Source organism: Chionomys nivalis, chromosome 22 (assembly GCF_950005125.1).
Source record: "Chionomys nivalis chromosome 22, mChiNiv1.1, whole genome shotgun sequence".
Classification (NCBI taxonomy): domain Eukaryota; kingdom Metazoa; phylum Chordata; class Mammalia; order Rodentia; family Cricetidae; genus Chionomys; species Chionomys nivalis.
Genome location: NC_080107.1, coordinates 11,238,141 through 11,264,361, shown reverse-complemented (window position 1 = coordinate 11,264,361; position 26,221 = coordinate 11,238,141). Strand labels below are relative to the sequence as shown.

At 45.4% G+C, this 26,221-nt stretch overlaps 1 protein-coding gene across 2 annotated transcripts in view; it reads left to right on the top strand.

The window, feature by feature from the left end:
• The window catches only part of Rapgef4 (Rap guanine nucleotide exchange factor 4), a 260,347-nt gene that overhangs the window by 25,233 nt on the left and 208,893 nt on the right, over nucleotides 1–26,221 (top strand). For both annotated transcript variants that reach the window (XM_057754500.1, XM_057754498.1), the window contains exons 2-3: nucleotides 14,100–14,242; nucleotides 16,331–16,419. In XM_057754500.1, the coding sequence (XP_057610483.1) occupies nucleotides 14,100–14,242; nucleotides 16,331–16,419 (232 nt within the window). The remainder of the gene's footprint in view (nucleotides 1–14,099; nucleotides 14,243–16,330; nucleotides 16,420–26,221) is intronic.

Below are 26,221 nucleotides of genomic sequence, written 5' to 3'. Positions count from 1 at the left end.
GTGACATGCAAATGTAATTTTCTATGAGACAGTTCTGACTTAAGAAAAGTTGGGACACGCTGGAGTGACTTATACTCAATAGAAATTTACTACCCACCATTCTGAAGGTTGAGATATCCAAGACAAAATGCCAGTGCGTTTACTGTCTGCTGAGGGTTTGTTTTTTGTTTCTTGGATGGTGCTTTCTTGATATGTCCTTTCAGGCTGTAAAGGGCAGACAAACTCTTCTAGCTCTCTTTAATAAGGGCACACCTTGATGCATGATGGCGGAGCATTTGCGACTTGGTCACTACCCCAAGGCCCCATCTCTGAATTCTCTGACTGACTATTATCACCTTAGGTTAGGATTTCAATATGTGACTTTGGGGTAATACCAACATTTAGACAATAGCCATGCATGTGTGTGTGTGGTATGTGTGTCTGTGTTTCATGTACATATGAGTGTATGTGTGTGTACACAAACTTGTGGAAGCCAAAGACAGACTTCAGGTGTGTTCCTCAATTGCTCTTTACCTTATTTTTGAGGTAGGGTCTCTCTCTAAACATGGAGCTCCCAGTTTAACTAGCCAATCTGGTCCAGAGGCTCAGGGACCTCCTGTTTCTCCCTCCTCAGTGCTGGCATCATGTGGGTGTTGACGATTGAATGGGGATCCTCATGCTTGTGCAGCGAGCCTTTCCCGAGGAACTATCTCCGCAGCCAACAAAAGTTCTGCTTTTGAAAAATAAGATTTTCAGCTGGGCAGTGGTGGTGCACACCTTTAATCCCAGCACTGGGGAGGCAGAGGCAGGCAGATGTCTGTGAGTTTGAGGCCAGCCTGGTCTGCAGAGTGAGTTCCAGGACAGTCAGGGCTACACAGAGAAACCCTGTCTTGAAAAACTAAAAACTGAAAAAAAAAAAAGTTTGATTGTATCAAGCTGAGCTGCTAGGTGTAGACTGGAGAGATATAAAGCACATGGAGGTTATTTGAGAAGCTATAGATTTTGTTCCTATGGTGCCCTTCAAGTACGTTTATGTAAAAGTAGGAGGACAAACCCTCAGAAGTGCTATTTACCCTACAGTGTGTGTGTGTGTGTGATTCACTTGTATGTGCCTGTTCTTATGTGTATGTGTGTGTGCCACAGTACACATGTGTCTGTCAGAGGATAGCCTCCAGCTGTCAGTTCTTGCCTTTTCTACCTCTTCTGCCCTGTGTCAGCCAGGCAGGCATGAGCCTTGGGTTGATTTTTCTTCTCTCAGCCTCCCCTCTCCAGTAGACAGATGGTGCTGGCACCGCAGATACTTGACCTACAGTATCTGGCTTTGCTGAGATCCTGGGCCTCCAACTCAGGTGGTCAGGCCTGCACAGCAAGGCTTTTACCCACTGAGCCATCTCTCCAGCTCTGTTTTACCTGTTTAATGTTAGGGCTTGGGCTGTAGCTCAGTGACAGAGGGCTTGCCTAGCAGACATGTCAGTACTGCAAAAAAAAAAAAAAAAAAAAAAGTAAATTTATGGGCTCCTAGATATAAGTAAACTCCAAACACTGATGAACTAGATAAAGCTGGTATATAAAACCCAAACTAAAATGCCAACTTCATAAGGGAAAACGAAAAGATACCCAGTAGAAATTAATACCCGCTGAATCCTGAATACCCATAAAAGGAAAAACCCAACTCAGAATAAAGATAAATATTTAAGACGGCAGAAGTTTATTTTAAAATAATAAAAAAAAAAAATCTCATGATTAACAAGACCTCAGTATGATCAGTGAACTAGTGTGTGAGTAACAATCCAGCAGCGCGAGGTGCCTAGTGCTGGGCCTGGTTTGCCACTTTCAGATGGAGCTAGTGAACATTTGGGAGGCTGAGGGGATAGTGCAGGGGTTGAGTGTTTGTCCTAGCAGTTGCGAGGCCCTGGGTCCAGTTCCAAGCATTACAAAACTAAACAAAATAAAACCCAAACAATAACACTCGCAGCAGCCCTTTGAGCTCTGTCCTAACCTGCACTAGCTGTACTTGCCCTTGTGGCCAGTGGTACACTACGAGCGAGCGATTCCTGTGTCTTCCTGAAAGCGTTGGAGATTATTCTCAGATCTTTTTGTGATTAAAAATGCATTAGGTTCTTCTCGCACGAGCTGCTGCATGGCTCTCCTTTTCATTAGCGAACTTGGACCCACCCAAGAATGTAATGCTACGTGGGTTTTTTTTTGTTTTTTCACTCTTATAATGGTAGACATCATTTCTATTGCTTTGGCATTTTCTTTCTCATAGAAGTTCATCAGTGCCTGAAAGATCTTGATCTCTGAGTGGATAAGATGATTTGTTAGTAATAGAAGGAATCGGTGTTAGTGTTGGATTCAAACGATCAGGCATAACAAGCCATAATTATGAATGCATAGCGTGTTTATAATTGTAATTAAGTAACAGTACACTGAGAACACTTCGGCACCTTGAGCTATTTCCATGAGTATTCCTGGGCAGCACTGTAATTAGAAACAAATGATTCATATGATGTTCAATCAAAGACTGTAATTAGTATTACTTTCATGTAGTCAAGGCTACCGTTTTTGTTTCCCCAAACCCACATACCCTTCTATCAGCCCACACCCTCCTGATGGTTGTAGATGGGAAAGAGCGAGGCCTGAGAGCTTCTTCATCAGCACCTGGAGAGCCTTGTCCTCCATCTCCCCTACTCCAGGCTTGAGAGTCTTCTCTGGACCTCGGCATATCCCTAGGTCCCAGAAGCTAGGATCTGAATCCCGCTCTGTCTCAGTGACCAGGAGCTTGGGGAAGAGGCAAAGGGAGCTGCAAAGTTAGAACAATGTGGATCACCTGGAGCTGGGGTGAGCCAGGAAACTGAGGGACCATCACGGTGAAGGAAGAAGCTGTCATTGTAGGTAGCAGTCCTTGGTGCTAGAGGCACCCTGAGGGGGCGGGAGCAGGGTTATTTCCAAGTAAAGTGCATGCATAATTTATTGTCTAATCCAGGACACTTTGGGAGTGAACGAGGGCACTGTTAATCATTTCACAGGGACTAAAAGTCTATGCCATGACTGTCTCTAGATCAGACTTCCTCTTACAGTACTGCTAAGTGTGCATTGGAGAGAAAGGGAAGGCGTTTGTGTGTTAGGACACCCAAAAGAACTTGTGGTACTCTGTAAGTGTGCAGGCACGAGGGCTGGTGGTCGGGAAAACGATGCCACACAGAGCCCTAAAAGCCCATTTCCAACTACTCGGCACACCTTTACCCCCTCCCCTTCCAGTTCACCTCCTTCAGGAGACGGGTTTTCTAAAATGATGGCTCTGATTTTTTTCTGATTAAAAAAACAAAATCAAACCCAACAACAACAATAAAACAAACAAGTCTCGGTTTCCCCCCAGGAGCTAGTAAACTAGGGTCTGCACCCGGTTGACTGGCGTTGGGGTCCTGACCAATCAGATCCACTTTTGTTTCTTAGTCGGGTTCTTTGAGGAGCCTGTAGCATTTCCAACCGTTTGGCCACTGGCCATCATCCAGTCTTTAACTTTTCATCCCAAGTCTCTCCTCACACTTCACTGTCTGGCTAGCCAGAAACCTTTCTCCCGTCTTGGTACTTACACACTTTCTACCCACTCTCCCCAGTGAGTTAAAATACCAGCATTAGTGCTGAGAGAGGTGGGAATTAGAAGAAAAAGGGCTCCCTGTGAAGTCCTCCCTTTGAGTCCCCAGGAGTCCATACAGACCTCTGTGTGTCTTTCCTTGGAGACATGGCTGTTTTTTGCCTTGTAGAACTGAGACACATTGAGTTCCTCAATGGAGCAGAAATCGGCAGAGGGCAGACTTGGTCTTATGCCATGTGAGGCTCAAAGAATTTGCTTATTTGCCCTCTGCTTTGAGAGGACATGCAACAGTCTTGTTGAATGAGGGTCTAGAGGTAGAGGTTTAATGTTCTGATGTCATTTATCTTTGCTTTCGTGAAGCAAAGTTGTGGAGCAAAGGCTCTCCCAGCTTTGTTTGCCTGGTTCTGTAGTCTGAGGACTGTCTTGCTGGTCCTCAGGGGTAGAATTACAAAGTCTGTTGGTGTCCTTCAAACCAGAGCTCTGATGGGCATGCTAGGTAGTCACAATGCTTTCTTGCTTGATTGACCATACGTGACTGTATGTAAGGTCCCTTGCTTTGCCTGGACATTGACCCCTCAGGACATCTCTGGGCATCTTCTTGCTTTGGTAGTCATAATTGCTGGTGGTTAGCATTTTTTTTTAAAAGTTTCATTTTTATTATTTTTAAATATTGTGTGTTTGTGCTCACATGCACGCTTTTGTGGGTGTATGCAGGTGCCCACAGAGGCCAGAGGCATTGGATTGATTCCCTGAGGTTGGAGTTACAATGGTTGTAAGCCCTCTGACATGGTTGTTGAGTACCAGACTTAGGACCTCTGGAGGAGTAACAAGTTCTCTTAATCCCTGAGACATTTCTCCAACCCAGTTGTTAATCTTTCGAATGCAAGAATTTGAACTTTGTCTGAAATAAAATGCTAGATTTAAGGCTGGTGTCTCTCTTATTATTTTTATTAAATCAACTTTCTGAATGCTACCTTACCTGCTCCTGACTATTGATCCCGATCTCTCTGAAGCCGGTAATGACTAACAGTGAAATAAAATACCCCGGGGCAGAGTCCTCATTCATAATGGATCATCACCCTGCCATATGTCCTTGGCACACACCCCGGCTCCTGCAGCTTTTATTTTGTGCAGTGAGGCGTGCTGGAAGTGTGTGTCACCGCCGAGAACTGCCCTTGTCATTTCACACAGGCAGGGGGGACCGGAAGCTCCTTCCCAACAGAGGGAAATTCAGGGCACCAGTTTCCTTTGCATTGGTAATGTGGAAATTGTGGAAATAATGTGTATTACTGAAGAAGTTTGCTTTTATCAATGTTTGTTTTTAAAAGTATTGAATCTTCTTTAAAATTTAAGAAATATTTTGTCTTCTCTCCAGAAGTTATTTAACAGCCTGTCCACTATTATGACCTTAGAACCATGGAAGAAAGCATCATTGTATGTTATCTTACTGTGAAGAAAGCATCATTGTATGTTATCATCTTACTGTGAAGAAGCATCATTGTATGTTATCTTACTGTGAAGAAGCATCATTGTGTGTTATCTTACTGTGAAGAAGCATCATTGTATGTTATCTTACTGAGCTTTGTGGACTTTTTAGGTCATTAACATCTTTTTGTTGGTAGATCACTATATTAAATACTCTTTGATTTATAGACCAAAGCCAGCTGTAGCATGAAAAACAAGACAACTTTTAAAGATCTAATTTTCATGTGCATTTTGAATCAGCACCGCATGTGGAAGGTACAGGGATGTTTTGGTTAAACTGGCTAAAGACATCTTGATTCTGAAGCTCCAGATAATTGCAGAATGATCGACATATCCTTCTGACTGCATTTTATTTATAGGCCCAATACGTAACTACTTCTAAACGTAGACTTTTCCAAAACTGGTTAAGATCCTAGACCAAGTTTAGCCCCATGTCACCCCCCACTGAAGTCAGTGAAACTACTTGCTAGAGGCATCAGAGCTTGTCAGAATCGGGGTTGAACGCCTGTCTCCTTCAGTTGGCCACAGGCCAGCACATATTCGCAAAGAGGGAAAAGGAGTCTGCTTGTTCAAATACAGAAACAAACAAAACGAAAATCGAAATACCTTTGTTTAACATTTATTTTTATTTTATGTGTAGAGATGTGTCTTTTCTGTACATATGTCTGTGTATGTCTGGTGCCCTAGAAGGTCCTGAAGCTGGAGTTACAGACAGTGTAAACCTCATGATGGGTGCTGGGAATTGAACCCGGATTCCTCTGGAAGAACAGCCAGGACTCTTTTTTTTTTAAAAGATTTATTTATTTATTTATTTATTTATTTATTTATTTATTTATTTATACAGTATCCTGCCTGTAGGGCACCAGATCTCATGATAAGTGGTTGTGAGCCACCATGTGGTTGCTGGGAATTGAACTCAGGACCTCTGCCTCTGGAAGAGCAGTCAGTGCTCTTAACCGCTGAGCCATCTCTCCAGCTCCCAACAGCCAGGACTCTTAACCACCCCCAAATTCTACTTCTTGATGGAGGGGGCAAAACATTTCTGGTCATCTTTAATTCTTGTCTTTCATAAAGCAAAAATGTCACTCTCTGATGTTTTAGGCTTTTCTACTTTTTACTGCATTTTTTGTTTTTTAATTAGGAAAAAGTCAGCCACTATTTCTCAAATTTTTTTCCCCTTTTTTTCTCCCCCCCCCCATCTGTAGCTTCGGTCACAAGTATGTGAAATCCTCCCGGTTTTGTCCCTCAGATGACAGAGTCTCTGCTCATTGGTCTCAGTCAGTCTTTGCTCGCTCTCTGCTTTGCCTCAGCTAACTTTCCTTGCCCCTCACTGTTTGCTGATCTTCTCTCTACTGTACTCAATCCACTCTTAATTCCATCTGGTGGGATTTTTTTTCCTTTCCATTTTGTATTTTTTTTTCAGCCTTAGAATTCCCATTTGCTTAAAGTTTTTTTTTTTTTTTTTTAATATTTTTACTGCTACTGTGTCCTGTCTGTTTGCTCATTCTGCCAGTCTTTCCCTTTAAGTGTTTTTTGTTTGTTTGTTTTTTGGCTTTTCAAGACAGGGTTTCTCTGTAGCCTTGGCTAGCCTTTGTCATTCTGTAGACCAGACTGGCCTCCAACTCAGAGATCCTCCTATCTCTACCTTCTTTAAACCTTGGGTTTAAAGGTGTACAGCATCACCTTTAAATTCTTAAACACTTTTACCACGACCATTGTATTTGTTGGTATTTTCCACATCTCTGTCATCTCTACTTCTGTTTCCATTTTCCCACTAAATTCATAGTATTTTATGGTGTTATTTTAGACATTTTGGATGCCGTGATATGGAGAGCTTAGATTTTCTTTCTTTTTTATAAAGAAGGCCAGCTTATACTCTGATAGGAAGCTAACTCACTGATCAATCAGTTTGATCCTACCAGGCTTATCTGTAAGCCTTGTTGCGGAAGTCTGTGATGTGGGCTGGAGTACTGTTTAAGGAGTGTAAGATGAATGTCCAGAGGGGTTGGAGAGAGCTCTGTCTTCTTTGGCTGCTCAGAGTTCCTGTATCTGTGAGAATGGCTGACCTGCAGAATCCCGAACAACTCTTCTCCAGAGCTGGGTTCTGCCAGACCTGTGCAGGAGCCAGCCTGTGCGTGTACAGATCACGACTCAACGAGGCCCCACCCTCAGTTCAGTCCTTCCCTGTCCTGTCCTGTGACTCGTGTCCCTGCATGTTGTCCCCACCAGCCGGTGAGTCCGCCGTGCTCCCTCTTTGTATCTCACAGCGGTGTATCAGCAAAACAATAAGGATGTTGTGCGGATCCCTCCTTGCTTGGACCGCAAACCCATGTTGCCTGATGTCTAATGTCTGAAAGCTTCATGTAGTTTGCTCAATGTCTATTTACTCTGGAAGAATTAGTGCTGCGCTGGTAGTATTCTATCACAAGACTATAAGAAGTGGAAGTTTCTCTTCCTTTAATAGTGATACAAGAGATGTGTGTGTGTGGGGGGGTGGGGATTAAATTCAGGAGCCCATGTGTGATAACACATACTCAAATTATGCCATCGATTTTTATTATCTTTTTTGAGACAGGGTCTCACTAGCCTTGGCTGGCCTAGAACTTGATATGTAGACCAGGATGGCTTCAGACTCACAAATAGCCCCCTACCTCTTCCTCCTGAGTGCTGGAATTAAAGGTGTCTAGCACAATGCCCTGCTAGAATTTTTAATAAATGAAAATTTCCTTTTATTAGAAAAAACAAATTGTCATTCTCTGTGGTACTTAAATGACCAGTCTGAATTATCAAATATGAGCAATTAGCTAGCCAATACTCTAGTTGCTTTTCTGTTGCTGTGAAGAGACAACATAACCAAGGCAACTTATGGAAGAAAGAATGTATTGGGGCTTCCAGTTTCAGAATGTAAGTTTGTGACCATCATGGCAGGGAGCTGGGCAGTAGGTAGGCCAATATGATGCTGAAGCAGTAGCTACAAGCTTACTTCTGATCTATAAGCAGGAAGGAGAGAGAGAGAGAGAGTTGAAAGGGTATTTGACTTTTTGAAATATCAAAGTCTGCACCCAATGCTATACCTCCTCCAGCAAGGCCACACCTCCTAATCCTTCCCAAACAATTCCACCGACTAGGGACCAAGTATTTCAATATATGAGCATATAGGAGCTACCCTCATTCTAAGTACCACAGCCAGCCACACCTACAGGACTGCACTTGGCCATTGGCTAATGAGTGCAACTCAGTAAGAGATTCATGATCTGAGGAAATGAGCCCCAGCTTAGCATCCTTGCTCACTTTTCCTTTGTGTTCTTCAGGCTGTCAAGAACAGGGGTACCAGTAGCAGGTGCTGTGGGATACTTGGTGCTAATGGGAAGGCAGAAATAAGCCAAGAGTGCTCCATGAAGAGCGGGAACTCAAACGAATGGTTAAAAAGCTCCAAGGGCTACAGAGCTAACTCAAAATTCCCAAAAGCTGGTTCAGTTTAAGAGTCTTTTTCAAACTTCTGTGCTAAAATCTGTTTTGTAGACGGAGACTGCTCATTCATTTCCTGGCTTCCCAGACCCAAATAATCACACAGGAACTATATTAATACAACACTGTTTGGCCAATGGTTGATGCAAATTTCTAGCTAGTTCTTATATCTTAAATTAACCCATTTCTATTAATTTGTGTATCACCACCAGTCTGTGGCTTACCGGTAAGATAACAGTTGGTGTGTCCTTCTCCTTTGGAAGCTACATGGTATCTCTCTAATTCTGCCTACTCTCTCTATATATCTCTGTTTGGATTTCCTGCCTGCCTTGCTCTGCTAAGCCATTGACCAAAACAGCTTTATTCATCAACCAATAAAGCAACATATATACAGAAGGATGTCCTACATAACTGTTTCCCTCTGCTGCTGCTGCTGGCTATGTGTCCCATGCTTCACACAGGTCCAGATGATACAAACTTGAAACTCATTGGTTCAGGCTAACTAAAGTCAACTTTGTTGCCTTGGTATAGACAAGGTTGATTGACTCAGGGTTGTGCTGCCCTGAACCATTGGCTTCAATATAGAATACATGGAATTCTATAGAATGGAATTCATGGTTTCCCTTATCTTTGTTCAAGAATGGGATAATTAGTAACAGGTGCGGTGGCTCATACATGTAACCCAACACTGGGGAGGCGGGAGCTGGAAGATCATGAGTTCAAAGACAACTTGAGCTACTTAGGAAATTCCACATGAGCCTGCTGTATGAGACTTGACTCCAAAACAGACAGACAGAAAGACAGACAGACAAAAAAGAAGCAAGCAAACAAGAGTAAAGATTGTCAGGAACATCCGATTCTCACAGTCCAAGGCCCCAGTGGGCCAGCCTCATGACAATCTCTTGCTGAGTCTTCTGTGACTCACCTAGAAGAAAAGTCACTCGTTCTGATTTAGCCTGAAACATTTAAAAAGCATCTGCTACCTGACTCATCCTGGATGCTCCTCCAGGGTGTAAGGAACTGAAAGAAACTAAGTTTTCCCCGAATGCTAGCAGGGCACATGGATTGCACAGTTCTAGTCTGTGTGCACTGGGGGTCTAGTTCAGCTGGCGTCTGCAGAACCTGTGTCTGGGGTGTGTGCCCAGCCTGATGATACAGTGCTGACCTCAGATATTAAGGACAGTCAGAGAAGATGTCTGGGAATGGGTGTCCAACGTCGATACGGCCTGTTCTGTATTGGGCATCAAACCTGTCTATGGCAGGCAAACTGAGCTACATCTCCAGCCCCCAGATGAGGCTGTACTTTTTGATTTTGTTTTGTGGTTTAAATGTCAAGAAACAAAAGACAGGACAGAACGTGGTCAAAAAGGCCTTCTTCCTTCTCCACTCGTTCACGAGTCCCCGACTCAACATCATTTAAGCCTGACCAGGGCTGGTCCTGTGGGACCTGTGACATAGTAGCTGTGTCAAGTGGGAGGCAAAGGTAGGTGGGCCTCCTTACCTTCATTCAAGGCCAAAATGGTGGTCTTCTTGAGCTCCTCTCACAACCTCTGATCTCATTTTGTTAGAAATAAGCCCAGGGTGATGGAGAGACCACCACTCCAATGAAAGCCTTTCAACAAGGAAGAACTTCCCTTCTAATCAGCTACTCACCAAAGCAGGGGAGCAAGCATGCAGGGACAGGAAGTCAGCTGGGCTTTTAAGTCTAATGTAAGTGGTGTCTGTGGCTGGGATCTGACTTCACAGTCTTTCATGATTGACTAGTTAGAAAAGAATTGGCACAAAAGAAATGAAGGAAAGTGGGAAGGAGTGGGCTGCTTGAGTCATTTAATATCCAAGGATGCAGCAGGGCCTTTGTGTAAATGAAGGTTTTACCAGGGGTGTATTGTAGGGAGGGGGGAGTGTTAGAATATTTGCATGTGGGTTTCCAAGGTGGGTGAGAGGAGAAGATTCGCCTAAAGTCTTGCAAAGTAGGAGAGATAGCAAGATGTAAATTCTAATTGTAAACAGAACCGTTACAGCGGTTGACAGAAAGGATTAATATCTAATGTTTCTTAAATTTGGATCTAGAAGGGCTCTTTTCTCTTTGTTGTTTTATGGTGATGTAGAACGCAAGTGGGCTGGCTACCAGGTGGGACTCTGCCCACTCTCTGGGCTCTGCTTCCCGGAGGCAGGTGGACAGTTCTTGAAAGGACTGGGAAGCCTTCACGCCTTGGTTAAGGGTAGCTGCAAACTCACTGGCTGAATCAAGGCTCACAGACAAAGGAGAATTGTGACAACTGAGTTGATGTGTGTTCATTTGACAGGTGTGTGTCTGTGTCTCCATCTCTGTATCTGCGTGTCAGCTTGTGCATGTGTGCATACATAAGTGTGCACGCAAGCACACGAGTAGTGAATAAATGGGAAAGGAACAGGGAGGAGCCAGGAGGGCAGGGCTTTCTCAGGACAAATGTGAAATGATAACCACACACATTAACGACTCAGTTGCTACCGGTGATGCTGTAGTTACAAAAGGAGAAATGAGAAGGGGGCGATTTTAGGGCTTTTCAACAATAATGCACTCATGAGATCTTGGTAGAATTCTACCCATAGTGACATCTCTTTTCTGAATTTCTTCCTCGTCCTTGTATTAAGAATTGCTGTTTGTGCACAGATCTCCCTCACACTGGGCACACAGACCATGATCTATGTCGTCAGATGGCTTTACTACTTCCTTCGTAAATATATGCAGATTGAATGAACCATCATCAGCTCCTTCTTTCTGAATTTCATTGACATTGTTGGAAAAACTTGCAATTAGGAAGAAGTAAACAGTGTTGTGAGTGGTTAATAATTGGATAATTAAGATGATAACCTGATAAGTGGCAAACAGCTTGAGTTTCAAAGACCTTTGACACCTCTACGTCATCCCTCGCACTATAAATATACATGATTTCAGCATCCTTGGAGTTGCCTGACTTACATGTCTAAATGTTTTTGAGAGTAAAATGGGATTCATTTTACGAGTTTTATCTAATTGGCCACAAGGATCAAAAATTTCCATAGATGTCAAAACCCTTTGAAAAGCTGAGTGTTAGAAAGACTGAGACTGCTAAGTACGTATTGTTTAAGATCTTATGGTTATAAAAGAAAAGAATATACACATGTCTAAAAAAATCCTACAAAAGGCACACAAGTATGCTAGTCTGTATCTCAAGCTCTGTATTCATTGCTTTCATTAAATACACAAAGCGCACACACACACATGCATGACTATTTGGGGGCTGGAAGTCAACATCTACTATCTTCCTCTATAATTCTCCACCCTGATTTTTGAGGCAGGGTCTCTCACTGGATCTGGATCTCACCTCATCCACAGATCATTTCCTCAGCCCCTCATTAGATGCTCCTTTTAAAGGTCTTAGTGACTAATGGCCATGTTGACATTGATACTGGTAGTGGTAGTAATAACTTCTCTAGCCTTGTTTGATCTATGGAGCTCACATGAGTTAGTTTAGCTTTGCTCGTTAAAGGAGAGAAATATCTTTTTTTTTTTACATTCACTTCCCGTTGAAATGAAAAGTCAAACTGAGCCACAGAATCATTTTAATTCGAGTGTATTTAGCTGACCTTCTGTCTAGTGTTCTGAAATATATACACTGATGGTCAGGAGACATTTGCAGATGACAACAATGGGTTAGCACAATTGGCAGAGTGACTAGCACGCAGGAGGCTCTGGGCCCAGGCTCCAGCACTGCATAAACATATACACACACAAATACACAGGCGGCACACACATGGATGCAAAATAAAGAAATCTAAGTTCTAAATGTTTTAATTAACAATCATCATTTTTCACTGTTTGGGGGACTTAAATGTTTAGCAATGGGCGACATCACAAAGCCACTGATGTCTTTTGTGACTTACAGCCTGGATTTGAACCTTGTCGGTCTTCTGGCTTACTCTGAATGTCATGGAAGTACATTTTTCTCCGGCTGCCCTTGAGTGTTCAGTCTCTCCTTTGGAGCATTCGGCCAACGACCTCCTGCTGCCCTGGCTTGCTTTCCTAATAAAATCCGTGCCCAGGGGGAATAAACAGGGGTGTCTTCTCTCCTTGGTGAGGGCAGAGGGACCCTCACCTCTTCTTGTTTTTCCCGTGAAGACAGAATCCAGCACATGGGTGTGGTTTCCAACTCTCCTGCCTTGCGATTCCTTCCGGGGTCGTTTCCCTGCTGGCCTTGCTTTGGGTCCATCCCAGGCCTCCTGTGGCAGTGGCCTGACTTCCTGTGGGTGCCAACAGTGTGACATGTACCCATGCACTCGATGCCCTCTGGGGATGCCCTACTGTCAGGCGTGCAGCAGTAAAATGCTTCCCTCCAGCTCCCACAGTCTCTCTGGGCAGCATTGTGTTCACTCACATAGTTCTGGCTCATTTCAAAGTCCTGAGCCTCGAGGGTTTTGTTTCTTACAGGGAGTCTGGAAGTTCTCCATGGGTGGTAGATGGAAAGGGACCCTGAGCTATAGCAAAATGCCACAGACTAAGTAATTTATGAAGAAAAATGTATCTGTCACAGTTCTGATCCATTAGAAGATGGGAGGAAATCGTACTTGCAGGGCCTTCTTGCTGCATACGCCCATGGTGAGCAAAAAGAAGGCAAACAGCATCAGCCATGCAGAAGTCAAAGAGAAAAGGTCTGGAGAAGAGGCAGGGTACCATATTCATCTTTTTACTAGGAACTCATTCCTATGACAACAGCGTGATCCTTTCATGAGGGCACAACCCTCATGTCCTGGTAACTTCTTAAAGGTCTCAGCATGGTGGCCTTGAAACTTTGCAGCACTAGTGAGGTCTGTGGATCCCTGGCTCTTCCAGTACGTGGTCATCTGAGCTGCTGGGCATTGTACATCCCAGATCTCCGTTCTTCTGCAGAAAGACCCGTCCATTCCTTCTCTGTGGGAATCAGCTGGGCTACCCAGGGACTGCACATGTTTTCTTGACCCTGAGCGGACGAGCCCTATTTGCAACAGTAAGGACTTAAGGTGGACACGGAGAGAATGCCTGTGGTGGGAATAGGGAACTAAATATCTGGAGCGAACACTTGGGATAGCCGCCTAACATCACGGCACAGGGCTGTAACCCAGCACTTGGGAGGAAGAGGAAGGAGATGAGCAGTTCAAAGAGTCATCCTTGCCTACATTCTAAGTTCGGGCAGACTGATGGGAAATCTTGTTAGCCAGTTATCTTTAAGAGGTGGATCCAAGGATGAGATGTGGCTTCTGGGACGCAGAGAAAAAATGTGTGCGTGGACCAGGTGCCCTCTCTCTGTGTGGTTCCACTGCAACCGAGCAGAGCCTGGACTTTCTGTTCCTGTAGTGTGAGTTTCCCCTTATGATAAATAAAAATATAATTTTTTATCCTTTAAGCTAGCCTGGTTATTTCACAAATCGAGTTAGCATCTACAGCAGACCAGGCTACTAGAGACCCTGTCTCATCATGGATAAACAAGCAATTGTAATAAGAGTTACGCCTTGTGGCCTACTTTTCACTAAGACCTAACAGGTTCCGTCTCTCCTCCCCGCTACCCTGCAGGCCGTTGGAGCGATCGAGTGAAGATGTGGACATAATTTTCACGCGCCTGAAAGAAGTTAAAGCTTTTGAGAAATTCCACCCAAACCTCCTCCATCAGATTTGTTTATGCGGTTATTATGAGAACCTGGAGAAAGGAATAACATGTAAGCCCTGGAACTCCTGTGGCATGTGCTTGTGTGTGGCTTGTGCTCATTTGCGTGTGCCGTGTGGGGACAGAGAGCACCCACAGAGTCGGTCTGACAGATGTCCGAGCTTCCACGTGAGCTGACATCTCTCCTCGGTGTTTACTCTGCTTCTCAATTTTATGTTCACAGTGGGGGGCATTGTTATCCCTACCCCCGGGGCAGCAGCTCACTCTCCAGATGGGAGGACAGACAGACACATTCATTAACTGTATCCTTTAGAAGGACAGACAGACACATTCATTAGGCTGTGTCCTTAGAGATTCAAATACCTGTCTTCTTTAATCCAGGAAGGATGTGACTGGGCTGCCCACAAAGCTTTCTTATCTAATGCTGTTAGCTATGTTTTGAATGGACCTCAGTAATAAATGTTATCCATCCTATGTGAATCAGGGGCAGAGATGATAAAACAACGGGGTGAACACTACATTTTTAGAGTGTTTTTCTTTGCGTTGAGAAAGCAGCATCTCCCCATTTCTAGGTGTGTTTTATACTTCACTAACCAGAACACTTCCATCCAACTGCCTTGAATAACCAATGACTCATTCCAGAAGAAAAAAAATGTTTCTCATCTATGAAAGCCCTGAGGTGAGATGATTCATAGCTGGTAGAGAATGGCTTCTGGTCTCCCCCCCCCCCAGTCTTCCACTTTACCTCACGGGTTGGCATGTGCCTCGGGCAGCTGCAGCGAGTGGAGGTCTTCTGGGTCCACAGCCCAAATCCTCGCTGAAGGACTGTGTCTCCTGAGTCCCCCAGCAAACTTCCTGTGCGGTGTCATTGCCTAGAGTTATACCCCGTGGCTAAAGTCCAGACCAATCCCTGGCAAAGCTGATGAGATGTCCTGGGTTGATTAGAACAATCTTCACCATGCCAGTGGGATGAGGGCAGGAGCTCTTGGACCAGGCCTCCTGTGTACGAGGGTGTGAACTTGCATAAAATCTGGCTTGGCTGAAGAAGACCCTGTGTGTGTGTGTACTACATGTGTGCCAGAGCCTCCTGAGGTCAGGGGAGGATGTTGCCTCCCCTGGAGCTGGAGTTTCTGGTGGTTGTCTGACAAGGGTGCTCGAAACTGAACTCTCTGGAAGAACAGTAAGTGCTCTTAGCTGCTGAGCCATCTTTCCAGCCCTACCGATGATTTTCAAGATTATGTGAGCTAATATCTAAAAGGTCTTTCTCTAAGATTGCAAACTCAGAGACAGTTCAGGTTCAGAAGCTTCAGGTGAGGATCACAGTCAAATGCCTAAATGCAGTGGAGTCAGAAAATAAACAGAAAAGCTACAACCCTGTCCTTACAGTGTTATAAATAAAGTCAGCCATCCATTGGTCAGTTTAAAAGGAAGCCCATTAGTCTAGAAAACACATTACATGCATTCATTTATTAACTTATTTACTCACTGGCAGAGTCTTGCTATATCCCTCGGGCAGGCCACAAACCCATGGTCCTCTTTTGTCTCAGCCTCCTGAGTGCTGGGACTGTGGGTGTGCCGTCATAGTGCTTTTGCCTTTAATATAGAGCCGTGAAGTTGGATGGCTTAGTGTGGCAAGTCAAATAGCCCCGTCCCCATTTAGACTCATAGCTTCCAAACGTCACACTGCCGTGAAGTGTATTTAAAGTAAGTTACACAGAATGTTAGTGAATTTTTACAGTCAATGCTTTGTGTAGCCCTGGTCCTGGAACTCACTCTGCTCGGTAGACCAGGCTGGCCTCCAACTCACAAAGATCTGCCTACCTCCGCTCCCAAGTGCTGGGGTTAAAGGCTTGCGTCACTATGTGGGGCCAATGGATCTTCCTGCAGTCAGGGTGATCAGTTAGTTATTGCAGCTCCCCGTGTGGGAGTGTTCTGTAGATAGGGCATCTGCTTCCGAGGATGTTGAATCTATAGGATAAGCTTTGTGGATGGATGGCGTGGAGGAAAGCCGTGTTGTGTTCTTGTGGGAGCAGAGAGGGAAGGTTGAGAATAACCCATAAACCAGTGAAGATTTATCTGGTTAAACAAATAAACAAGCAAACCTGTACATGGTATGTTTACATCACTGTTTCTTTTCCAGTATTTCGCCAAGGTGATATTGGAACCAACTGGTACGCTGTCCTAGCCGGGTCTTTGGATGTTAAAGTTTCTGAGACCAGCAGCCACCAGGTAATCTGCCCTGTCATTAAGAAAAAATGATAGATGCTTTATTATGCTGTTTTTAGTGTTCTTGATGTTTATTTTTTGAGAATTTCATACGTGAGTGCTGTATTTACACCATTTCCTGTCCCCCTTCCCATTCCAGCTCCTTGTGTCCTTCCCCCCACTCCTTCTCAAGTTCATGACCTCGTTTACCATGTTATTTTCTTAGACACCTTTTCTACTTCCCCACGTTAAGTGCTTGTTGAATTCCGTTCTTTAGCCATGTCACAGACGATGAAAGGCTTGTGTGATGTGAGCTTGGTGTCGGGAGCTGGAACATTCGGTGCGGAAATGCACTGGCTGGCTGTCTCCTGAGAAGTGCAGACAGTTCTCTTGCAGGGTGATAGACAGGTGCATCCTTACTGTAGAAGGTGAGGTGAGCACCAGAAGGAAGAATGTTCCCTGCCTCCCTTGGGCTGTGACTTTTCTGTGTATCACTGACCCTCATGGGCCTCCTAGGAGCTGGAGATGCAGGGAGGGTGGCTGACACAGGTGCCCTTCACAGCCTCTCTTTGCTAGGTCAGGGTGATGGCTCAGTCAGGAAAATGTCTGCTCTATAGATACAAGGACCCAGGTTTGGAGGCCCAGCATTCACTTAAAAGCCTGGTATAGCCATATACATCTACAGTTCCCAGAGGGAGGCAGAGACAAGCCAGTCACTGGAGCATATTGGCCAGTGACTTGATGGGTTCCAGATTCAGTAAGAGACCCTGGCTCAGTGAATAAGGTGGAGTCCAATGGAGGAAGACACCCAACATTTAAACCTCTGGCCTACACACACACACACACACACACACACACACACACACACACACACACTAAATGTATAAGTTAAGACAGTTTCTGAACCCTTTTTGGCAGCACACTTCAAATGGGAAAATCTTTGTTATTCTAAATTTGAGATTTACATTTTGTAGGGACTTGTGGGCAATCATTCTCTCTCTCTTTTTTCCTTAAATAAGATTTATTTATATATTTATTGTGTGTGTGAGTGTGTGTGTTTTCTGCATGTAAGCCTGTGTACCCCATGCTTGCCTGATACTGGAAGAAATCAAAAGAGGGCATCAGATCCCCTGGAACTAGAGTTATCCATGGTTGTGAGCCACCGTGTGGGTGCTGGGAAATGAACCCAGGTCCTCTGAAAGGGCAACAAGTGCTCTTAACCACAGAGCCATCTCTCCAGCCCACAGTCACCCTCTCAGATCTGCAAGTGGCATCCGAAAAGACTGATGGTGGCATGGGGTTTGGAACCCAGTTGGTTTCCTGTGTCAGGTCCACTGCTGTGCATGGTTTCTCTCCCTCTGGTGCCCACGTCACCCTTGCCCCACAGGCATTTCCCGAGTGTGGCAGTGCAGACAATCCACCAGACGTGGCCTGCAGTCCGCAGCTCCCAGCTGTGTTGGCTTGTCTCCTATTTTCTCTCAGGACTCGTTTTCCTTGGATTTCAGAGAGGGCTTTGACTTTTATCAGCTGCTTCAGTTTCCCATTGGATCTGGAAACAGCTGAATTGTTTGCAACGTCACCCCTGGTAGGCAATAGTCTAAGCACTTAGTAGGTCTTGCTTTACTCTTAGAACCCCATAGGACTCAGGAATTAGTTTGTATTCCCGTTTTCTCTTCACGGATGAGGAAACTAACCCCCAAGTGGTTAAACATCTTAGCCTGAGTGATGTAGTATATGTTGAAGTTAAGGGAGCTAGGATTCACACACACGTGGTCCAGCACCTGGTGACATGCTGTAAAACTATACTCTGTGTTTGACCGAAAAGAAACATGAAGAGGGCTAGGGATATATCTCGGTTGCTAGAGAGCTTGCCTGGCTTGCGGGAATCCCAGGATTTATTCCTAGTACCATATGAGTGGGATGCAGTGTACATAACCGTAGGTGGAGTCAGGGGGATCGGGAGGTCAAGGTCATGCTGAGGTATGTGAGAATTTAGGGGCATCCTGAACTATAGAAGACTCCAAGAAGAAGAAAGCAAAATGATAAAATATCACCCTCTTCTCTCTCTCTCTCTCTCTGTCACACACACACACACACCAAGCTGCCATATTGTCCCACTGTAGCTGCTGTCCTGACACACACACAACCACACACACACACACACAAACACACACACAACCACACACACACATATTGTCCCACTGTAGCTATTGTCCTGACACACACACACCCACACACACACAACCACACACACACACACACAACCACACACACACACACACACACACACATTGTCCCACTGTAGCTGCTGTCCTGACAGATACCCGTGCATGTCTCTGCTTAGAGCTTCTTGGTGCTCATCCTGCCTGGGGGCCTTCTGCATAGATGTGCCAGAGGGAGGACGGGGAGGATGGGGAGGACGGAGAGGACGGGGAGGACATTGAAGAGGGTCATTTGTTGATCCTTCTTGCTCTTTGATTTGGCCCTGACTATGTCTCGATGGAGGAAGGAGAGCAGCTGAAAAGAGACAGGGAAGGAAAGAAGAAAGTGAGGGTTAAGGAGGAGGGAGGAAAGGAAGAAAGGGCAGCCGCACCCAAGGGAGTGATCAGCAGTAACAGCCGTGATGGGCTGACACGGTTGCTTAGCTTGGTAGAACAGTGCCCTGTCAGTGAAAGAGAAGCCAGTGGAAGTCAGAAAGAGGAAGGGAGGACAGAGACAGCGAGGCAGAGAGAGGGATTGATTTTAACAAGTTGGCTCCCAGGATCGTGGGGCTTGGCAAACCTCAATGCCTAGGGCAGCTGCTGGGGGGGTGGGGAAGGTGGGGGGTGTGAAGGTGGAGGGGTGGAGATAAGGGCTGGGGCTGCCTTCTTGAGCATGGAGGCTGGACCCTTCTCTCTTCTAGGGGGAACAGATTTGTTCTAAAGATTGTCAGCTGGTTGGGGTAAGGCCCACCTACATCGGGAAAGGTAATTTACTTTCTCTGAAGTTTATTTATGGGTAGGAAGTTGGCTCAGCTGGTAAAAATGCTCATTGTACAAGCCTGGAGTACCCAGTTTGTTCTCTGGGACCTCTGCAAAAGGGGGAAGGAGGGATTGAATTCCACAGAGCGGTCTTCTGACCTCCCCATGTGTCCTGTGGTATGCTGTGTCCCCCTCAACTAACACATAAAAAGGAATAGATTTAAATTTTACTTATTTTACTTACTGTAATATTAATCACATCCAAGAAGCCTTTACAACATCTAGTGTTTCCCCGAGCAAATCACCACTAGGTTTGCCCAGAAAATCTGTTATAGCACTCTATCCCTTACACCTGTGTGCACGACCGGCCTCATCTTCAGCATTTAGATGCTGGTGTACCATAGACCTGGTCACAGGGCCCTGAACTCTCCTGGGGCCACAGAGGTGTGAATCAACTTTGGATTCAGGTCTGAATTCGTCCAAAGTTTCCATTCTTCCCGCTGCCCCACAGTAGGTGGAGGGTGAGGGGTGGGACGTGGTGAAAGAGAAGGAGAACCGGTTATAAGGGCTGAAGGAAAACAGAGAGGATCGAGCAGAACGCTGTTCAGGCTCAAGTTATCGCGAGAGCAGAGGGCAGCCTTTCTCTGCAAGCCTGCGTCTCCATTTTCTTTCTATAAGACCTTCTCTCTGCTGCTTGTCTGTCTTTTCACTATGTCAGAAAGGGCACAAAGACAAGTTCCCCAATGCACCCCGAGTTCCAGCCCTTGTGTGTGGGTGCTTTAGCTGCTTTCTGGACCAGAATGGTAAGCAAAGAGCAAGACTGACTTCTGGTTCAGGAGCGCCACCTACTGGCAGCTGTGCACTGAGCATCCTCTGCCCATCTCAAGGGCTACTCCCTACACACACTTGTTTTCTTGAGAGTTCTGGTGGGATTCATTTGATCCCACTGATGTGCTGATGCCCGTTAGGTGTGGCAGTCAGTTCCCTGTGATGCTGGGGCTTATAGTCCTGGACCATAATTGTAGTTGGAGGCCGCTCGTTCCTTTCCCGGCTACCAGACCCAAAATAATCACTCATAAACTATATTAATTGCAACACTGCTTGGCTATTAGCTTAGGCTTTTTATTAACTAATTCTTACATCTTTTTTTTTTTTTTTGGTTTTTCGAGACAGGGTTTCTCTGTGGTTTTGGAGCCTGTCCTGGAACTAGCTCTTGTAGACCAGGCTGGTCTCGAACTCACAGAGATCCGCCTGCCTCTGCCTCCCGAGTGCTGGGATTAAAGGCGTGCGCCACCACCGCCCGGCTTAATTCTTACATCTTAAATCAACCCATTTCGACTAATCTGTGTATCACCACAAGGCTGTGGCTTACCAGGTAAAGTTCCAGGGTCTGTCTGTTTCCTTCGGCCCCTACAGGGCGCCTCCTCGACTCCGCCTACTTTCTCCATCTCTGTTAGATTTTCTACCTGGCTTTACTCTGTTAAGCCATTGGCCAAAAGCAGCTTCTTTATTAACCAATGGCAATAAAACATACTCACAGCAGACAGAGGGCAATCCCACATCACATAGGAATGCCCACAGGATGGGAAGAGGGAAGAATAGAAGTGAGGGTAGCTAGGATCACCGTTGTTGGAAGCAGCAGCTTCCCCTTGGCTCTTCCAGCCACTCCTTTGCATGTGATGCCATCCCAGAGCCCTGGTCCCTCACTCCACACCCACCTTCTCTTTCTTGAACACCTCGTAGATCTAGTGACATGCAGTTAAACCAGCGTGGCCCAGCGTTCCACAGGACACCCAGGTTGGAGTGAGGTAGACAAAGGGAGAAAGCTGAGGGACAGACAGCAGGCTACAGGGCAGAGGCGAATTTACGAGAAGGGATGCTAACGGGTTGTGTGGGCAGCTGGGGAAAGGAAGGACCTTGACTTGGGTGAAGAAGTGGGCCGTGATGTCTCCAAGGGATGGGCCCAAGTTCTGACAAAGTATTACTTATGCTATACATGTATTGGGTATTGTTGATTTGATACCTTTTTAAAGTGAAAGTTACCCTATTTTATGTAGTGATGGGGAGTTAAGGATGCATATATAAATATTCTATTTTCCTCATAAGCTCCTCTCACCTTCCCGAGCATCCTCCACGTCATTTCTCCTTTCCATCACTCTCAGCCATGCTCATTATCTTAAGATCCCAGCAGCGTCTTCGTCACCGTATGGTGTAGATAGATTGTATTGAGCTCTTGGGCTCTAGGATATAGGTCGTACTCGCTTTTCATTGGTGTTGTCCCCCACACAAGTGGTGGGAACCCTCACTGTTCACAGGGCCTGTCCCTAACATTGGCTTGTCTCCGTAGGCTGACCCCTGTGTGCTGTGCCATGCCTGTCCGTAGAGAAAGCATGGTCTCCTTAGGATGACAGAGTGGGAAGCTGAAGAGCTAGAGGCCACCAGGATTCCTGTCATCCCTGTGTCCTTTCTTTGCCATTGTCAATTTTAGTCAACATGTGCGGCCTTTCGAAGTGTCCAAAAGTTCCTCAGCAGTCTCCAGGAGATCTAGGGGCAGTGTGCGTTCATGGTTGCTCAGTCAATCACAGATACCTGAGATCACCGTAAGAAATCCACTAGTTCCACATTGTAGAAAACTGAAAATTATTCAGGGGATGGGTGGGTCTTCCAGTTTCAGGCCCTTTGCTTGTGAGGAGGATGAAGACAGGCCACTGGGGTTCAGGCCACGGGATGGCTTACCTCCCAGCACAGGCTCGGTCCCACTGATCACCTTAACAGCCACCTGAAAGAGAGTGGGGGGTGCAGGTAGGGAGGGAAAGGTAGGAACTTCTGCCAACAACCTCACTCTGTCTCTAAAGGACCCCAAATCCTGTTGAGAGCTGCACAGCTTACTTCTCAATCGATTGCATTTTTCCTTTCCCTGCTGGACCCCAGAGACACACCCTCCTTCTGCAGCCTTGCTTTCTGGGCAGCAGAGTTCCGCCAGACCAAGGCTTCCAGAGCAGCCTGGATGGAGGGAGAAAGCCCCTGGATGGGATGGCAGGGACATGATTCGCCATCCAGAGACCTTCCCCGAGGAGCTGAAGCTCTTGCTCTCATTTCTACATGGCTACCTTGAAACCATGTTTGCCTTACGAATTCTGGGAAATGCAGAGTGGCTTCTGTTCATCCTGTGCTGAGGAACTTCCAGAGACCTGCACACCCTCACTTCTGTCTTGGAATACACCATGTTTAACCCTCTTGCCATCCAACAAAACCCAGGCTCACTGAAATACACAGTGTCAGAGGCGTGTCTCTTAGCTTCTCAGGCAGCCTTTCGACTTTGGCATAAAACTATGACCAACAAACAAAGGGGGCATGCCTACAGGCAGCATCATTGGCCAATGGAGTCCCACCATGGCTCACATATTCATGAAGAGTTCTGCTTGGCCATGGGGATCTTGTTGAGGACTAGCCTTTCCAGTTCCTCAGGGATACCTGTCTGTACCTCCAGGGACCTCAAGGGCCCATCACCAAAATCAAGCCCCAGAACCTCAGGTACTTTCAGGTCTGCTTACTTGGGCTGGGAAGTCCCACTCGGGTGAACTATAGGAATGTGTTTTTCATTAATATGTTAATGGGTCAGGGCTAGAAGCGAACAGTATAATGTGTTATAAACAAGAAATCTGCTGAGAGTTCTCAGTTTAGGTAGAAATGCAAATCAAAACAACTCTGAGATTTCATCTTACACCTGTAAGAATGACCAAGATCAAAAGTACTGATGACAGCTTATGCTGGAGAGGATGTGGGATAAAGGGAACACTCCTCCATTGCTTGTAGGAGTGAAAACTGGTACAGCTATTTTGAAAGTCAGTATGGCTATTTCTCAGAAAATTAGGAAACAACCTACCTCAAGACCCAGCAATACCACTTGTGGGTATATACCGAAAGGATGCTCAATTGTACCACAAGGACATGTGCTCAATTATGCTCATAGCAGCTTTGTTTGTCACAGCCAGAAACAACCCTAATGCCCCTCCACCAAAGAAAGAATAAAGAAGCCATGGTCATTTATACAATGGAGTACTGCACAGTAAAAAATAATGGCATCTTGAAATTTGTGGGCAAATGGATGGATCTAGGAAACATATTGAATGAGGTCACCCAGACCCAGAAAGACAAATATAATATGTACTCACCATAAGTGGCTTTTAGGCATAAAGCAAAGAAAAACCAGGCTACAATTCACAGTCCCAGAGAACCTAGACAGCAAAGAGGACCCTAAAAGAGACATACATGGATCTAATCCCCATGGGAAGTAGAAAAAGGCCAGATCTCCTGAGTAAATTGGGAGTGTGGGGATCATGGGAGAAGGTAGAAAGGGAGTGGGGAGGGAAGCTGAGAAAAAATATAGACCAATAAAAACAATTAAAAAACAAGAAATCATAATAAACCTTAAGTAGGCTTATAAAACTCACTACATCAGACAACTGCACCCAACTTGTGCGTGCATAATGTGTATGTGTGTGTGTTTGTGTGTGTGTGTGTAAGGTCTTGTTTTTCCCTGCAGATTTGTAGGTGGGGAGACTATGGTATATCTAAATCCTAAGAACATGTGTTATTTTTTAAACTAATCTAGAAGCATCCAAACTGTAACAAATGTTTAACCATACCAGTTCCTATAGACTGTTGACAGAATTTCATGTTTCAAACACAGAGAATAGTGGTCGTGAAGCCTGTGCTTCTTTGTGACACTTACCTCACTATTGCCTTTATTTGAGCAAACCCAGCAGCTAAGTCCCGAGGTCCCTGAGGTCTCCTAGTGGAACTTGGTTGGGTATGAGTATGTGCAATTAGAAACCTGTAAACGGAGGCCAACAGGTTCTGCTTTAATGAGCCGATGTATATAAAGCACTTAGTTCAAAACTTTGGAGAGAGCAGGGTCCCTGTGCTTTCTGGTGACTAATAAAAAGTCCTTTGCCTAGAATGGAGAGCTGCAGGCTGCCATGCCTGCAATGCTGATATTGGTCACAAGAGGGCAGTGTTAGAACACGAAAAGCAGGAAAAACAGCTCCGTATTTGAAACGGCAGGAGTTTAATTTTTAGCCATTTCACTGGGAGCAGAGAATCAGGGCTGCACTTGGCCTTGGTCTTCTCTTCACCCCACCCCCTCATCTGTCATTGCGCCATTATCTGGCAAATTTTACCCTGGTTTTAGAAAAAAGCACTCTTATTGTTCTCTCCTAAGGTCAAATAGCGAACCTTTAGTCGTCCCTGCCTTTGCCTTTACAACAAAGATGCCTTCGAGGATGGCATTTTCGTTTATCAAATTTGACGCACAAGTCAATCTCTCCTCCCCTCCCCCAGTTCATCACTCAGTTCTTCCACCTTGTTTTTGTTTTCGGTGACATCACCATTTCGGGGAGACATTTATCAGGCACATTTCTGAAGAGGTTTGAGGGGGCCCACCCAGAAGATGTGAACGGTGCCAAGCTGTCAGCAATCGGTTGTCATGCCGACTCCTGCCTGTGCTCTGGCTGTGGCTGAGATATTTTTTAGGAAGAGAGCTTTTTAATCGACTTAGCAACTCACCTGACATAGTTTTGTTGCTCTGTATTCTTTGTCTGGGCGGCACAGTACTGGTGAGACCGGCGCTCGCTCAGTGTGTGTGGCCTCCTGATTGGTTAGAAATGCCCACTCCTGTTTATCCTCTGCAAGCTCTCCCCAGCTGCTTGTCTGATGTTCCTCAGCTGGCTGAGAAGCCGACGCCAGGGACATGCTCTGAAAGGAACCGGCCTCGCTGTAGCTGTTTGCCAGAGAACACATTGGACTTGAAGTATTTGCCTTCCTGCTTGGCAGTAAATCCTTTTGACACACGTACAGTTGGATGCCTTGACTGACTCTGAAATTGGGTTCCATTCAACTTTATTACTTAAAAGCATGCTTAGAGGACTCAATAAGTTCCAAGAGCAGATTCAAGCTCACGAGCTAAATGCAAGCGTTCTGGAACTTAATGGCAAAGTGTCTCCTATAGGTTGAAAGTGAACACTGTAAAAACATTTGCTTTGTAAGAATCTATGCTTCTGAGTCTATCTACATATTTAAAGATAACCCAACACAAATGAGATTATTAATTCTTGACTTACTAATACGGAAATGAATGAAGTCTGAATAACTAAAAGACCCCATAACTCTTTTTTTGGGGGGGGGGTGGATTTTGGTTGTACTTTGTTTGTTTGGTTTGGTTTTTGTTTTCTCATCTAGGTCTTACTATATAGCCCTGGCTAGTCTGGGCCCTACTATACAGTAGACTAGACTGGTCTCAGACTCTCAGAGATCTACCTGCCTCTGCTTCCTATGTGTGTGGTTGAGAAGCATGAGCCACCACACTCGGCCTAATACCTGATAACTCTTCGACATTACAGAACAATTAAAGGAACAAGAAAAGGAAGCCTCCATGTGTTCACGCCGACAGTTCCCAGATCTATGTATCGGTTAAGTTACTCTGAGACCCCCAGAACATCTGCCAGGCCCGAGTTTCCTAGCTCGGACAGCGATCTTAACTGCTTGCGACCCCGTAACCCTGGCTTTCCTCGCCCCACCCCTATTTGCATACTGTACCCAGGAAACAAACTTGAAATGGCTCTAGTGAGAATGCCCGCTTTAAGATGTGAGTTTCCCATAATGCAGACACACAAAGCAGATAAATTAGGGGTGATTAGACGCAGTACAAAAGGATTCTTTGATTTACGGCAGGATTGCCAGAAGGGTTCCTTTGAATACACGCTCCCCCAGAGAGCTCAAGTGTTTTGCGGATCATTCAAACCACTTGACATCCAGACTGGAGGGACAGAGAAACTTGGAATTTCAGTGTTGAAAGCCGTCATTAG